Source organism: Pongo abelii, chromosome 1 (assembly GCF_028885655.2).
Source record: "Pongo abelii isolate AG06213 chromosome 1, NHGRI_mPonAbe1-v2.0_pri, whole genome shotgun sequence".
In the NCBI taxonomy this organism is placed as follows: Eukaryota; Metazoa; Chordata; class Mammalia; order Primates; family Hominidae; genus Pongo; species Pongo abelii.
This window is the reverse complement of record NC_071985.2, coordinates 30242052-30258874: the sequence shown is the minus strand read 5'-3', so window position 1 is coordinate 30258874 and position 16823 is coordinate 30242052. Positions and strand designations below refer to the sequence as shown.

At 36.6% G+C, this 16823-nt stretch overlaps 1 protein-coding gene and 1 long non-coding RNA gene across 8 annotated transcripts in view; one reads left to right on the top strand and one right to left on the bottom strand.

The window, feature by feature from the left end:
* The window catches only part of LOC129047939 (uncharacterized), a 215800-nt gene extending 208710 nt beyond the window's left edge, over positions 1–7090 (bottom strand). Inside the window, exon 1 of one of the 2 annotated variants that reach the window (XR_008509856.2) lies at positions 6744–7090. This is a non-coding gene — a long non-coding RNA (uncharacterized LOC129047939). The remainder of the gene's footprint in view (positions 1–6743) is intronic. The other variant, XR_008509855.2, reaches the window with a different exon arrangement.
* The window catches only part of LYPLAL1 (lysophospholipase like 1), a 38828-nt gene continuing 29062 nt past the window's right edge, over positions 7058–16823 (top strand). The window contains exons 1-3 of one of the 6 annotated variants that reach the window (XM_063723449.1): positions 7107–7259; positions 12439–12538; positions 12692–12718. In XM_063723449.1, the coding sequence (XP_063579519.1) occupies positions 7169–7259; positions 12439–12538; positions 12692–12718 (218 nt within the window). In that variant the 5' untranslated portion in view covers positions 7107–7168. 6 annotated transcript variants of the gene reach the window in all.

Here is a 16823-nt window from a genome sequence, read left to right as displayed (position 1 = left end):
TATATATAATAGACGAATTTCTGAGACAACCACCATAAAAGTTAATTATTTTTACTATACTAACTAAACTGGACAGTTGTAGCTAGCACCAGGTAAATAGTACTGCTTTGATTTAGTTGAGGACATAAAGCACAGGACCTCTCATAAGCTTTACCTTGTTGGGAATTGGAACGGACCTGTGGCCATTAATTTTATGTGTTTCTGCCCTCAAAAGTATAAAAGTATGAGGCAGGTGAGTCACACTCTGAGATCCACCGATTTCAAGCGGTCCACTCATTAGCTTTGGTGGGTTCACAAACCCTATAACGGGCATTCAGAGTAGTGTGTGTGTGTGTGTGTGTGTATGCGTGTGTGTGTGGTGTATATTGGTTTCCCTTTCACTTGAGAGGGTCTGTAACTTTAAGCTAAATCTTAAATGAGACTATAAATACCCCCTACCATTGTCACCATCAATTTAATTGCCTTGCCATAGTACAGTCTCTTCTTCATTGGCTGACTGACCTCAGTACTCCAATCACACATGCCACACTTTAAGCTACCAGCCTTCCTGTATTATGGCTCTTTTGTTTCCTTGTCTTTTATGACCTAGTTATTTCTTGCTCAGGGTCATGTTCTAGCTTTGCTTGGTTCTCACTACAAGATTTGACATTGGGCTTTGTAATTTTCAAAAATTTTGCTTCCTACACTAAGCTAAAAACCAGTCCTAATATTGTGATCCTGACCCTGGCCTTGGCTAGTTTTCTCTAACAGGTGGCCTGTCACCTGTGTACCTCTGGTTACTGCTTACATGCCGGAATAACAAGTAGATGCCAGAGGAGTGTAGCGCTTCCCTCTTTGTTCATCCTTCCTGTTCAAAATATAACTCAATTAAAAGCATAATGTAACCCCAACAAGTAATATCTGAGACCCTGTTCTAGGTATTTCAGGAGGATACAAAGAAATAAAACAGTTCTTGCTATTAAGGCAACTACAATTTAGTAGTTCACAGGGCTAGCCATGCAGGAAAAGTACTCAAACCTAGGTTTTCCTACCTCAAATCCATCGCACCTTCTACCACAGTGCAATGACGATTTTGTTTATAATTATTTTGAAATTGTGTATGTGTTTTCAGGTTTGCAAGAGTGTCTAATAAAGATATTTGTTTTCACTTATATTATTTTGTTAACCCCCGTGAAGGAAAACTAAATAAATGCATATGAATGAAAATATATAATGAATGACAAACATTTTGAATAATCACTACTTTAAACTTCTCTTGTCACTTGCATCCTTTTTCTATTGTGATAAAAAGCACATAAGGTAAAATGATCTTAGCCATTTTTAAGTGTACAGTTCAGTAGTGTTAAGTATATTCACATTGTTATGAAACAAATCTCCTGAACTTTGTCATCTTGCAAATCTGAAAATTTATATCCATTAAACTACTAATCCCCTTTTCCTCCTCTCTCCGGCTCCTGGTAACCACCATTATACTTTTTTCTCTATGAATTCGACTACTTCAGATATTTCATATAAGGGAAAGCATACAGTATTCGTCTTTTTGTGACTGCTTTATTCAACTTAACATAATGTCCCCAAGATTCATCCATGTTGTAGCATGTGACAGGATGTTTTTCCTTTTTAAGGCTGAATAATATTCCATTACATGTATATATAATATTTTATTTATCCATTTATCTGTTGATGGACATTTGGGTTGCTTCCACCTCTTGGTTATTGTGAATAGCACAGCTATGAGCATGAGTGTACAAATACATCTTTGAGCCCCTGCTTTCAATACTTTTGGGTATATACACTTGCATCCATTTTTAACCTACACAAAGAATATCTGCTCTTGAAGACTGACATTTTGCCATCAATCTATAAGAAAGTAAATTCTTTGGAAATTATCATAGACAAAATAATTGTATTAATTTGTCTTTCAAATATAAACTAAGGTAGATTTTTCAAAGCTTCTTGATTTTCTTCATATATAGTTATAACAAAAGAAAATCCATTGTCATACCTTGATGCCAATTATACATATATAGAAAATATTCATAAATATATATACACAGAGAAATATGCACATACACAGACACATCCTGAAAATAGTCTACTTCAGAATAAAGTGCACTTCCATTTTTCAAATTGCAAAAATTGACTTTATATTTTCTAATTATCTTTTTTTAAAGATCTTTTTAAACTTTTTTTCCTGGCTTTTAAAAGTAGTCACAGAAAGAGCAGGAAGAGATTAAGGCTGCTAAACTCAGCCATACAAGGAGGAAGGAGAATCACATGTGCTGATCTTTCTCATACTACTAACTAAAAGTTTATGTAGTGCAATTAAGACTTTTGAACCATTATTTTATAAGTAGAATTAAACATCAGAGGTATATTCATAAATGAGTGGCACATGTCACATATTTAAATTCTTTCAGGATCTCAGAATCACAGAACCTGGGGCTTCTCCATCAAGTCCTGCTCCCTTATTTCACAATTGGAGAAACGTGTCCAGTGAGACTAAATGGCCTGTCTAATGTTACATAGCTTGTCATCCCCGAAGCTGGAACAGGAACTCCTATCATTTCATTACTTCAACATTTTTTATATCTACCTATCTAATCTTCTCTTAAATGAATGTAGCAAAATACAGTAGATATTCTGACTGCATTCATAAGGAAATTACTCTTTTGGCTTTTATTTCTTTTCTTTGTAATAGACGTATGCAATGCAATGACTTCCCCTCATCTCATGGTAGGATTTGAACTTCCCTGCCCTCAAGGGCCCAAAACCTGATTAGGAGTTGCTGTCGATTCTTGTCCTGGATTTTAAAAGCCTCAAAATTTGTTATAGAAGAAAAAAGTAATAGGTTCTAGAGCACAGAGACAAATATGAAGATTGCAGGAGGGATTCCTGAGACTCATGTAAGCACTGAGTGGAAGTTGAATAAGAAGTGTTACCAGAGGGTAACTTAGGAATTTGAGAACTGGCCATGAGAGGTGTTCAAATGGAAGAAGACCCATTTCCCAGAAAAGAGGAGACAAATGGCAATGCAAAGAACATTGTTCTGGTGTCCAAGCATAAACACTGACCCTGTAGCCTGCACCCAAGGGAGGAAAGTTCACTGTCTTCCTCTAGGGCCTACACACTGCTTTGGTGTGTATCACACTGACTGTTAATAATCTAGCAGAGTAATCATATCCATTCTCCAAGGCTGCGTTTGGTCTGTGTTTGAGGAGCTCATGTATTCCCCTACCCCTACTGCCAATGCCATCTCAGTCCATCTCACAATGCCCCAGGTGACCTATCTGCTCTAAAAGGAGAATGAGACCATGCACATCTAGTAGTAAGGTGAAGTAGAGGAATGACCCATATCTGTATCTGGAAAGACTGGACTGGAAAAGATTAAGGTCCCCAGAACTGAGGCAATGATTATGTTAAAGTTTATAATCTCATTTTTAAAAAGTATAGTTTTCCTGTTTTGTAAGAATTCAAGACCTTTAAGTTTGTTTCTAGTTTTTCTTTCATGAATGGACAGGGGTAATGTATAAAAGAAATCGTTTTGTTTATCTATGACAAAATGTTAAATTACCTAAAGCTAAAGCATTTTGTGCAATGTGTATATATTGTTTATATGTGTGTGCGTGTGTGTGTGTGTGTGTGTTTCTCTCTCTCTCTGAATGATGCAACAGATGAAAACTAACCAATAGAGAGGATATGGTTTGATGCTTAAGAATGAGCCAAACAACAAATGGGTAACTGTGTACTGTCTGCATGACTCATGCAACTTCATTTAACTGTTATCATTTGAAAATACCAAGTATACTAATCTTGTTCATTGTTTTTGTTTCTTTTTTGAGACAGAGTCTTGCTCTGTCACCCAGGCTGGAGTTCAGTGGTGAGATCTTGGCTCACTGCAACCTCTGCCTCGGGGTTCAATCAATTATTGTGTCTCAGTCACCAGAGTAGCTGGGATTACAGACATGCGCCACAATGTTCGGCTAAATTTTTTTGTATTTTTAGTATAGATGGGGTTTCGCCATGTTGGCCAGGCTGGTCTCAAACTCCTGGCCTGAAGTGAACTGCCTTGCCTTGGCCTCCCAAAGTGCTGGGATTACAGTGAGCCACTGCACCCAGGCAAAATATACCAATCTTAATGGCTGAACTTTCAATTGCTTTTCTGTTTTGAAAACCAAGTGTGGACTAAAGCATTTCTCAACACACTGAAGAACAGTAAACTAAACTCCAAATTTGCCATGTATATTATTAGATCCTAATTGACATTGAAACCCTGCAAAACAGGAGAACTTTTTCTTTTTCTTTTATTTTGTTTACTTGCTTTTTTAAGTTTAGAACTGAAGTTACCAAAAGGAGGTACATATAGATTGGCAGAAAGCAAATGAGTAACAACAAAAAATAATTAGCAGCTATATAAAGAGTAAAAGAATATATGAATAGGAATCTCTTCCAGTGATAATATTCCCCCACCTTCAATAGGGAAAAGATCCACCACAAAAGAAGCAAATAGTCATCCTGAAACTTAATTACATTTGAAAGTAGTACAGTAACATGAAAGGAACAAAACATTTTTGTTCAACAGTTTGCCTACCAGATGGGATCTCTAAATATAGGTAATCTAAAACCTTTGCTTGTCCTATAAACAAACAAAGATGAAAGGAATAGCAACAATAGCTAAGCATTTAAATCACTGGAAATAAAATAGCGCTTTGGTTAAGTTTGGAAGAATCTGGCTCATTCTAATAATGAATCTGGGAAGGCTGGAGTTCTCGGTGAAATTCAGAATACAGAAGGTTGCTTCTGGTATTTACCACCTGCGTATCTACCTGTTTAAACTGGTAGAATAGCTGGAAGAACAAATCAGGAACTAATAGCAGGAGACTTGGGAAAAACTAAAGCACAGGAACACCTAATAAATAGAGACTCTAAAGGGCCACAACACAAATTTCAGACTTTTGTTTTTGAAATAAGAGTTGGGACATGCCCTTGCTTTATTTCTGAGCACTCATGTGTAAATATGGGTGATAGTTAAGAACCTATGCTCTGGAGTCAAGCCCAGCATGTGAATCCAGGTTCTACAATTGACTGGCACTATGACTTTGAGCCAGGTTCCTTACCTCTTTGAGCCTCATCGACAAAAGCAGATAGTAATAGTACTGAATTTTATTGGAATTAATTTATGACAGTTTTTGGCACCTAGTGAATCCCATGAATATTAGTTGCTTATTATTATTAATAATCATTACTCTTAAATAATTATATTCTGATTTTTTGCTGTCTCAAAAGCATGGGGTGGTGCACGGTAAGATTTTCAGGTAGTAAATGGAGTTCTAAGAGTAGAACTTAAAGCCTTCCCTGTATATCTCCAAGTGGTCTTTCCCAGTAGCACTGCCCTCTTCTCACCTGGCTAGTAGGGAAGGTTATCTAGAACTCATATGGGGAAGGCAGGTCAAAAGACAGAGGTATTTTTTTTAAGAATTGGCTATCAGAGCTCAGCCTACCCTAGTTTGTCCTCCTCAGGGACTTCACTTATACAACTCTCTGCTGCAGATCTATGGGCTTTGGAGAAAGGACTCAGAATTTCTTTTTGATTTGGTTAACTAATGGCATGTAGGACCATTCTGGTTGACGGTATTGGTATTAATACAACACCGTGATAGCTTAGAGCTGATTTTGGCAACTAACGTTTGATAGTAAACAGTTTAGTTACCTGGAAGTAGGGTTATTACCTGGAATAAATAAAAGGTAAGTTGTAATTGCTAAAATGTAATGCAGACTACAATGAATGGAAGGCCAATGTTTAATGGTACTTAAGCTTTTACTGGGTTATTTTGTTGAATTTTACATGAGGCAAGAGCAACCTGCTGGGGCCACTGCCTTCAGTATTAAAAGATACCTATGTTTTGGCCTTTATAGAGGAAAGAATTCCATTTTTTAGTATTTTTAAAATTATGGTAAAATACACATAAAATTTACTAAGTGTACAGTTCACTGGCAGTTATTAACAATGTTGTACAGCCATCATCACTATCCATTTTTAAAAATGCTTCACTATCTAAGCAGAAACTCTTGTACTCATTAAACAACAACCTCCCAACTCCCTCTTCCCTTAGGCCCTGGTAACCTCTATTTTACTTTCTATCCCTATGCATTTGCCAATTCTAGATATCTCATGTAAGTGGAATCATACAATTATTTGTCCTTTTGTGTCTGGCTTATTTCACTTGGCATAATGTTTTCAAGGTTCATCCATGTTGTGGCATGTATCCGAATCACATTCTTTTTACAGGCTGAATAATATTCCATTCCAATATGTACATAGCACATTTTGTTTATCTCTCCATCTGTAGATGAACATTTGAGTTGTTTCCACCTTTTGGTACTTGTGAATAATGCTGCTACAGAACACTGAAGTACAAGTATTTGTTTGAGTCCCTGCTTTCATCTCTTTTGGGTATACACCTAGGAGTGGAACTGCTGGATCCTATGCTAAGTCAATGTTTAACTTGTTGAGGAACCACCAAATTATTTCTATTGCCGCAACATCATTTTACATTCCCATCAGCTATGCACAAGGTTTCTAATTTCTACACATCTTCACCAATACTTATTTTCTGTTTTTTTGATAAGAGCCATTCTAATGGGTATATAAAGCAGAATCTCATTAAATTAGATTTGCTTTGTAAACTATGTATTAAAAATAAGAGACATGAAGAGAACTTATTATTATATGCTTTGCTTACCCTGTATATCAAGAGCTGCAAACATCCTGTGCGAGTCCCAAAGTGAAAGATAAAATATGGTTCTATCTATTAAATTTTAAACATAGTAACACTAATATTTCTCCAAATAAGGTAATCTTGAGTTTTGGGATTGCATTTAAAATTTCTACAGCAAATGCTCAGGATATAAACATATCCATTAGTCATTACAGAAGTCCATACGAGGCTGACACACGTAGAATACCATTTTTAGCAAAACTAAACTCAATACAGTTACAACTGCCTCAAACTTGACCCCAAAGTATTGAAAACTCCTCAGAGAGCGGGCCAGCCATGCTGCGCATGCGCGCTCCCGGGCGTGCTCCCGCGCGCGCCTGCGTATTTGCGTGCGCGGCCCCGCGCAGCAACGCAGGGGCGGAGCCGCATGACTGGCAGTGGTCTCAGCGATGGCGGCTGCGTCGGCGTCGGTTCTGCAACGCTGTATCGTGTCGCCGGCTGGGAGGCATAGTGCCTCTCTGATCTTCCTGCATGGCTCAGGTGGATTTCAATTTTACGTCCTGGTTTTCTACAGCTCGGGAAACATCCTCCCCTCGGTTACCCCAGTGTTGCCCAAGTGGAGGTGTCGCCGGACCCAAATAGGACCCAGTGGGTGGCTTCCCCGTCGCCAGCCCCGGCTGTGGATGCACGGGCAGCACCACCTGCCCCTAGCCTCCCCAGTTAGTCTTCCTCTTTCTATCGGGCGGTCACTGGCCCACCACCCTCGCTTTGGGGCCTTGTGTCCCGCCGCTCAGCCAGCCCTCCATCCCCACAACATTCTCTCCAGTGCAGTCTTTACCACCTCCCCATTCCTCGCCCCAAGTTTAAACAGAGCAAGTTAGTAAGGTAAGTCTTCTGCTAGAGGGAAATTATTTAGTGTTTTTCATTATCAGCTACTAGTGATTTTTCAGTCCTAATTGCCCATTGCTTTCTCCAGGCTCCCATACTAATGTAGACAATTGAGATTCACAGTTAACTTAGATACTGTTTACAGATTATCTGTTTTCTGTAAGCCACTGTGCCATGGCTGGAGTGCTTTCTCTCCCTTTCCTTTTTCCTGCTTCTCTTTCCTTCCTTTCCCTTTACCCGCCTGTGTCATTAAACTTCCAAGATAGACTACAGGGGCAGGAGTATATCTTCCACTGCCTGCCCTTAGTAATGTGTACTTAATGCTGTATCGTTTCTTAACACTCATCTGTAATCACTTTTGTCTGTCTTCCCCACTGGATTGTGAGCTTCCCACTGGATTGTGAGAGTAAGGGCCCTTGTGTCAACCTTTGCACCCCCAGTGCTTGGCCCAGGGTAAGCTCTCAGGAAATGTTTTTTAAAGAAATGAGATGCAGCCGGTGTCCTCAGGGGGCCTACCTAAAGTTAAAAACAAAAACAATCCAATTAGTTTGAGTCAGCAGTGCATGGAAGATCACAAGACGGTGCATGGTTTCCTGCCAAGTGAATTGTAAGAGAAAAAAATGTGGTTAGGCATTATTAAGGCATTTGGAAGATGAAAAGCTTGTCAGACTTTTCGAAGAAAGTGGTCTTTGAGCCGAGACGGGTAGGCTTAAAAGGGACGGTGATTGGAAGGGAATTGGAAAGGTACTGGGCAGAGACCTGGAAAAGGGCAATTGTGGGAGGTATTCTCTTTATTTTGAAAATGAGGCCAGACAGGTTCAGCAGCTTGGCCAAGGTCTCTTAGCTGTTACTGTGAGTAGTGGCAGATTTGGAATTAGAACCCAAAGCTCTCCGACCTCAAACTCAGGGCTTTAGTGGGGTAAGGTGAAAAAGCTTGAACTAGGATGTATTGTTTTGAAGATAGGGAAGAAGAGGGCCAATAGTGTTTAAAGGGAAAGACTTGGCATATATTTAGAAGGTGACGTGTGCAAGATGACAGCGGTTCTTAATAACTAGGAGACTGGTAGTACTATTTAGGGCTCCAAGAGTGTTCATTTCTAAGTACCCAGAAATTCCCCAACACTGTACCCTTTCTCATAATCAATTCTCATTATCTTTAGGAAGAACTGCCAGACTATGTTCTTTTTTCCCCTGGAACTCTGTGCTTAAAATAACTATCCTTTTTTGAATTTCAGATTACATTTTTATAACCTGTAAGGGTATGTCTCTAAAATTCAGAGTCATGTATGTATGTATTTTTTCCTTTGTACTTTGAACCAAGAATTTATTCAAAGAATTCTGCCAAGTATGCGAGTATAATGTGATTCCTATATATTTAAATCTCCACTGAAGTAAATAAAACCTTATTGGGAGTAGGTCTTTGTCATCTTTATCATTGGGAGTAGGTCTTTATCATCCAGTAGGTTTTTAGCAGCTAGTGATTTTACATTCAACTTTAATGTATGTGGTTATGTTATAGGAGATGTTTGGTTTCTGCTTAATTAGAATATGGGCAAACCAATTCTGTTTTATCACACTCAGTTTTACCATATTGTTAACCAGTTTTAACAGTTTTACTATGGAATAAGGTACTAGCTTTTTAAAAAGTGGACATTGTGAATGGATAGATGTTGTTTTCCAGCTGCGTGCTTACTCTTCGAGGCTGAAAAAATGTTATTAAAGACAGATTTTGTTTTTTCAAATAAAAATCCTTAAAACCTTGAGATTTTCTTCTAGGAGATAGCAGCCATAGAAGAACATATGGGAGTGTAAATTGTATGTAGCCAACTTAATCTGAGCCTTTTCTATTAATAAAGTACTAAAGACAGACCGTCTTTTAAGATGATAAAAATAAATGATAGGTTAATGAGTTTTGTTCAGTCTCTCAGATCAGGTTAATTCACTCTTATTTGCTCCCATAGGACACTGGTTCTTCTTTCTGTGGTGTTCGTCATACTTGTAATTATGTAATGTAATGTCTGTATTCCACACTAAGCTAGTAGGTCCACAAAGCCCAAACCATGTGTCTTGTTTATGGCTTTCTTCTTGTGTAGTAAGGCTTGGCAAGTTGACTGAGTAGCTTCTTGGTAAAGTCACCAGTAAGCTCAAGCTGTATGTCACTCAATATAATGGACATTTTCAGTCGTCCTCTTACGTGAACTGTCATCTGCATTCAGCTTTCTTCTCAAAAAACTCTGCCTGGTTCTTCTTCTGTCTTGATTTGCTCCTTCTGGTTTCTTTTGCAGACTCATCCTCCTCTACCTGGCCATTAATGATGGGGTTTCTCTAAATTTGGTCCAAGGTCTTTTCACTCTACATTTTTCTCCCTAGGCTAATCACAGAAGTCTCCTAGAGATACCCATTTGTGTCACTGGTGTATAGGTAAAAATAGAATCTTTGAATTTCTGTGGAGATTCATAGATTCTATTTTTGAGCTCTAGACAAGTTCATCTAACTGTCTGATAGACATTCATTCATGAATCCGTTCATTCAAGAAATATATCACAGCCTCCATGTGTAAGGCACTGTTCTGTGCTCTGATCATACAGCAATGAAAAAACAAATCACTGCTCTCATGGAGCTTATGTTCTAATGAAATAAATAAGTACTATATTAGAAGGTAGTAAGTTTTATGGAAACAAGGAAAGCAGGATAAGGGGATGCTTCCATGGATGAGAAGTTGGAACAGTGTTACAATTTTAAATAAAGTAGTCAGGTTATGCCTCACTGCAAAGATGACAGAAGATGAAACTTTACAGCTAGACTTAGACTTGGCTTTAAAGCCAAGTCGGAGGCTCCAGGGTAGGTTCCTTGACATGTTCAAGGAACAGCAGTAAGGCTAGTGTGCCTGGAGTGAGAAGAATAGGAAGGGATATCCAAGAGGGTACTGGCATCCAGGTAGTGTTGGGCAGGGGTTGGCAAACTTTCTGCAAAAGGTCAGGTAAGCATTTTAGCTTTTGTGGGCCATGTAAGGTCTCTTCCCCATGTTTTTCCCTTCTCTCTCTTTTTAAGAAAGGAGTCTTTAATAATGTAAAACTCATTCTTAGCTTATCCTCCTTAAGGACCCTAGGCTGGATTTTGTCCTCCCCCTAGCTGTCCATAGTTGCTCAATCAACCCATGGTATAAGACCTTGTATGCATTACAAAGAGGCACCTCACACTCAACCTGTGTATGCCTGTTGCTTATGTTTCCTGTCTAGGCAGGTGTCTAGTATTATTGTTCACCCAGTTACTCCGGCCAAAAGCCAGTTAGTCATCCATGAAACCTTTTACTGTTGACCCTTTATAACAAATCCGTTGCCAATCTCTATTAATTTTACCACCTAAATTTCTCTAGTATGTTTCTATCTACATCATCACTGTAGTCTAAGCATGAACAGTAGTTTCCTAACTGATCTCTGTACATCTACTTTTGCTCTCTTTCAATTCTGTCTTGACACAGCTTCCAGATTGATCCTTTAGAATCATGCCAACCTTTCTGTCAGAAATATTCATGGCTTCTCCATGAACAGATTTGTCAGGTTCCTACAGTTTCTCTGGTCTCATTTTATAGACACTGCTCTTTTCATTCTCTGCTTTTCAGTTCTTACATGTCATACTGCTCCCTCTTGTCCAGAATCTTGGCACCTGCCCTTTCCTAGGCCTGGGGTACTTTTTTCTTCTGCCCTGCACTTCTCACCATCCTGTAGACTTTAGTTCAAACCATTCAGCAACATCTTTGGATATCCAGTTTTTGTCAGTCCTGTTCTAGGCACTATGTGAACAAATAACTGAGATAAAATACATAATAAACTTCCTCTTACAGAGTTTATAGGCTAGTGCATTTATTCTTGAACTCCATAACCCAGTCAGTTGTGAATAAAGTAAATACTTGCAACACCAAGTGTCTCATCTTTGAAGCAAGTACATTTGCCTTTCACATTTATTTGTGTGATTTTTTGACAAATTTCTGTTTTTCACAATATGCTACAGACTCCATAAGAATAGGGACTCTATTCCTCCCTCACCCCGCCATCATTGCCTCTCTAGCAGTGAACACAGTGCTTGACACATTAATAGGGATTCAATAGGCAGTTTTTGAACTGGTATCTTAATGAGTTAATTGATTAAAAAATTAAAGTTGTGACCTCTTAATTTCCTCCTCAGGACTCCATAAGATGGACTTACATTTCTTTCCATTTTTTCTGTAAATACATATACATTAATATTTGTATGGCTTTTTATTACTTACCAGCTTTGTAGTAGATAATTCTTTTAGGTCATGTAAACATGTTGTCAAAATTAAATTATGATTTCTTCAAGTTAAAAATAAAATTACACTGAATACACATTTTGGCCTTTTTTTAACCAAGAAAATTATATTAGGTTCTTCTAACTACAGAAGTTTAACAATCACTTTAGGAATTTATTACTATTAAGAATAAGATAAGAAATGACTATTAAAAGTCACATATAAATACAGAAATAATTTTTTTTTAGAAAAATCTATTTATTTATTTATTCCTGTACTACCCACTAAACAAATTAGGTAACTTAAAACTTAAGCTTAAACAAGATCTTCAGAGTAATCAATGGTGAAGCCAGGAGTAAAATAATCAAAATTATTGCTAGTTATTGAGACCTAGTTAGTTAATTCATATTAGTAAGTCAGTTTCTATATGGTTATTATGATGTATGGAGCTTTTTTAAATCCCTTATTCCATCCTCTGTGTGACATAAAAGTTTTAGACTGCTTTGAAATGCATTGTATTACTAAAATATTTATTTTAATCTAGATTTTGTGATTCATCAGGTGATTCTGGACAAGGATTACGAATGTGGATCAAGCAGGTTTTAAATCAAGATTTAACATTCCAGCACATAAAAATTATTTATCCAACAGCTCCTCCCAGGTATGCAGTAATTTATCTCACTTGTCAATATAACTCTGTGGCATAAAATATATATAAAGAGATGTGCCAGCTAGGTGTTCTTTAAGCTTAACTTTGTATTTAAGATGCTTTAATTTAGAGTACTTTGTCCCCAGAATGTATTTTTTATTGCAGTTACACTGTTGGACCAAGTTTTGCCAGGTGAGTAATTTATTCCCTTTCTGTAAAGCATTCCCTAAAGCTCTGAATTTAAACTGTGTCCCAAGCATGGCTTATGTAACTCTGCTTCCTCTTGCCCTGCAGATTGCTCAACTTTCATACTTCTCCCCTACATTCACCCCGAAAGGAAACTTAATAACTCCAACAAGTATAATCTTTCTAATAATTTAGTTAAGCCAGAGTTCATAATCTCTGGGAAAGGGTTTTATGGCATTCTTTCCACATTTAAAAGGATTATTAAGAAACAACGTTATGCTTTTTTAATCAGTAAACCAGAATAGGAAGATGGAATTGACTACTTAATAAATATTTAGGTTATATAACCTGTAGGTGTGTGCAAAAAATTCACAGTAATAAAACTGCTATAGTTTTGAGGTCAAACTGCTCTTTGTAAATATTAAATTAACATCTGCATAGTCTTTTATTCGGAACTCATGCCGTAAATCAGGGATTGGGATTTTTTTTTTTGGTTAAGTGAAATGTGTGGAGCTACGCCCCAATCTGATTTTTCTCGTAATCTGTTCTTGATTTTTTTTATTTCTTTTTCTTTTCTGTTTTTTTTTTTTTAGACAGAGTCTCACTCTGTTGCCTAGGCTGGAGTGCAGTGGTGCAGTCTTGGCCCACTGCAGCCTTTGCCTCCCGAGTTCAAAGGATTCTCCTGCCTCAGCCTCCTGAATAGCTGAGAATACAGGCGTGTGACACCACGCCCAGCTAATTTTAAAGACAAGGTTTTGCCATGTTGGCTAGACTGGTCTGGAACTGTTGACCTGAGGTGATCCACTCACCTCGGCCTCTCAAAAAGTGCTGGAATTACAGGCATGAGGCACTGCGCCTGGCCTGTTCTTGACTTTTTTCTTATCAGGCATACTATGCAAATGCCTTGCTTTATATTTCCATTAACTTAGTATTAAGGAGAAATAAAACCAGAACTTCAAGGTCGTTTTTATATGTACTAATAAGAATTTACTTACTTTAATTGACAGAATTGAAAACAGGAGAACAAAATGATAATGTAAGACTGAAGACTCAAAGGAGTTATTATTTAAATGTAATTTTAGTAGAGTTTAAAAGTTTGGTGATGTAGTTAAAAGACCCAATCTCCAGAGGTTATTTTTGTGCTATAAATTGCATGTCTTTGAAAATGTCAAAAAAGCTTGTTGTTACTGATTTTTAGGATAGTTGAAGTTGGAAGGAAGAAACATAGTGGTATTTCTGCAGGGATGAAAGATAAGTTCATTTCTGCCTAAGAAATAAATGCAGTTGTCTGATTAATCATAAGACCACTGAAAACCTTATTCTAGGAATTAATATTTTTTATCTTAAGAATTTCATGTCATTACCAATTGTGATAGGAATTCTAGACAGTATTTCTCAAACTTTAGGCCAGAGATATTTCAGAAAATCCAAAAATCTCCATGTGCACTAAGCATTATTTGTGGGTGCTGTTGTGATTTAGTAAAATATGAAATCATTGGACCAGCTTCATAGTAACTTTTTGTTAAACAGTTTTATAATCAATAGCTATTTGAACAGATCATCAGACGTTTTAGACCATACTCACCAATGGAAATGTAATATGAGCTACATACAAATTTAAATTTTCTTGATACCACATTATAAAAAGGAAGAAATATGTAAAATTAATTTTAATAATATATTTTATTTAACCCAGTATATTCAAAATATTCAAAATGTAATCGGTATAAAATTATTAAAGTGATATTTTATATTTTCACACTAAATTTTTGAAAATTGGCATATTTTACATGTATGACACATCTTACTTCTGATGCTAACTAATTACACTTAAATTAAATAGTAGTAAAAATTAGGTTCCTCAAGTTGCCCTGGCTACATTTACGTGCTTCATAACCTTATGTGGTTAGGGGCTGCCATTTTCTACAGCTTAGTTTCAGAACTTAAAGAGGAGTTCCCATATACAATATATTGGGAGCCACTGTTCTAGATCAAGTCATCATTTTTACTTATGCGTACAATACTCATTGGTTTGCTCAAATTTTCACTTATTAGTAGCAAAACATAGAAGATTTCCAACACATTACTTTGAATATTAAATTATTTAATTGCAATAGAAAATGAAACTGGCATAAACAAATTTCAGAACAAACATAGTTGACTCTTGGTATATATTATAATTAGCTGATTTTTTTCCTACCTTGTGCTAGACTTAATTTTCTAGAGCAGTTTATATGATACTTACTTCCGTATCCCTACAGACACTGAGGGATACAGTATCTCTAAGCACTTAGCATAGAACCTGACAAATAGAAGATGTTTAGTGAATATCGAATAAATATCTTGCGGTATTTGCTTGTTGTTATAATTTAAAATAGTGTAATAGGAATGAGTAATTGTGGGTATTTATATATAATACTAACATTTTAATTGTGTAATAGTTTATGCATGTGTGAGGTTTTAAAAAGTGTATTTTGTTGTGGTAAATAACCTAAGAATTGTTGTTCATAAGGGGTTGCAATTACTTGTCCTAGGACTTGACCCTGTAATAGATTAATTGAGTGAGCACAAGATTATGGGCCACTTTTAACTAATGAGTCTCAAATTGAGGAGCACTGCGGTATCATTAAGCCTGTAGCTTTTAACTGGTTTCCAAACTTCAGAATGCTGTTTGATAGTATTTTATTAGAATGCTCTGGCATTCATGGTGTACTTTGCTGTTTTAAGACTTCTGACTGATGTTCCTAACACATTACCTTGTTTAGGCAAGCAGTTTGGGCATAGATTTATTGTCGTTGCTTTTGTAGCATAATATGACTTCATTTGGGGTTTTAAGGATAGTTGCTACCTTCCATCTATTATGGCAGTGTTTTTTGTGCTGCTAATAAGAGAGATTCTGGTGTCATCTACCTTGCTTGCTACCTTTCCGGTGACATCAAAAGGAGGCCTGTGATAGATACGTGCCTTCCTTAACTCTCACTCTTTTTAATGTGATTGGTACAGGATAAAAATGAATTTTAATAACCTTTTTAAAAATTTATCAAGGTTTCATGCTTTAACATGTTGCTACATACTTTCCGATATTGTCCACATTTCTGGTATTTATTCTCTCTCCTGTTTTCTTTTCTTTCACCACTTGTAAACCCATAAGTTTTTCTGTACTATGGATATTTCATTGACTATGTTATTCCTATAGGGTATAGTGAAGATGTCACTTGGCTTGTAAAATCATTCCATTGATGGCATGTAAATGATATTCAGGGTTTACCTGCCTGTTAGTTGGCCAGTTTTGTCCTAGAATGTATCTAATCTCTCATTACATGGAAGTGATGCTTACTATTATGTGGCTTTACCCAAGCCAGTATTTATAGAAATGAGTGAAAATGAAATGTATAAAAGCAGGTTAAGCTTTATTAACTTTGGTACACAATGCCAAGCATATTTCCAGAGAGGCTGTAACAATTGACAGCCTCACCAGCAGTATTCAAGATTCCCATTTGTCTCACATCCTCCTGAACACTTTCCATTGTCTTTTTAATTTTAGCCAAACCAGTAGATGTGTAATGGTATCTTTTTGTGCTTTTAATTAATATTTCTTTAATACTAATGATGTTGCACACTGTTTTATATGCTTATTGAGCATTTAAATATCCTCAAAAGAAATGCCCACTCAGATTATTTGCCCATTCTTTTATTTGGTCATCTTTTTCTATTGATTTGTTGGAGTTCTGTAGTTTTTTGGATACAGTTTATTATTGTTGTTGGATATATGAATACAAATACCTTCTCTTTGTGGTTTGCATCTTCACATTCTTAATGACATCTTGTGGACTATGTTCTAACATGTTTCTTTAAAATTTACAGTGAAATACAAAAATTGTATGTGCATAGTTAATTTTGATAAATTATAGTACAGAGAATTTTGGCAAAATTATGCACCTATTTACCTCAATTAAGTTGGAGAATATTCTCATCACCCCAGAAAGTTTCCTCGTGCTTCTTTCAAGTCAATTCCCATCTCATGTATTATTGTTTGGATATCTATTACTATAGCATAGTTTGGCTTGTTCTTGTATTTCAGTTAAATTGAGTCATTTAATGAATGATTTAA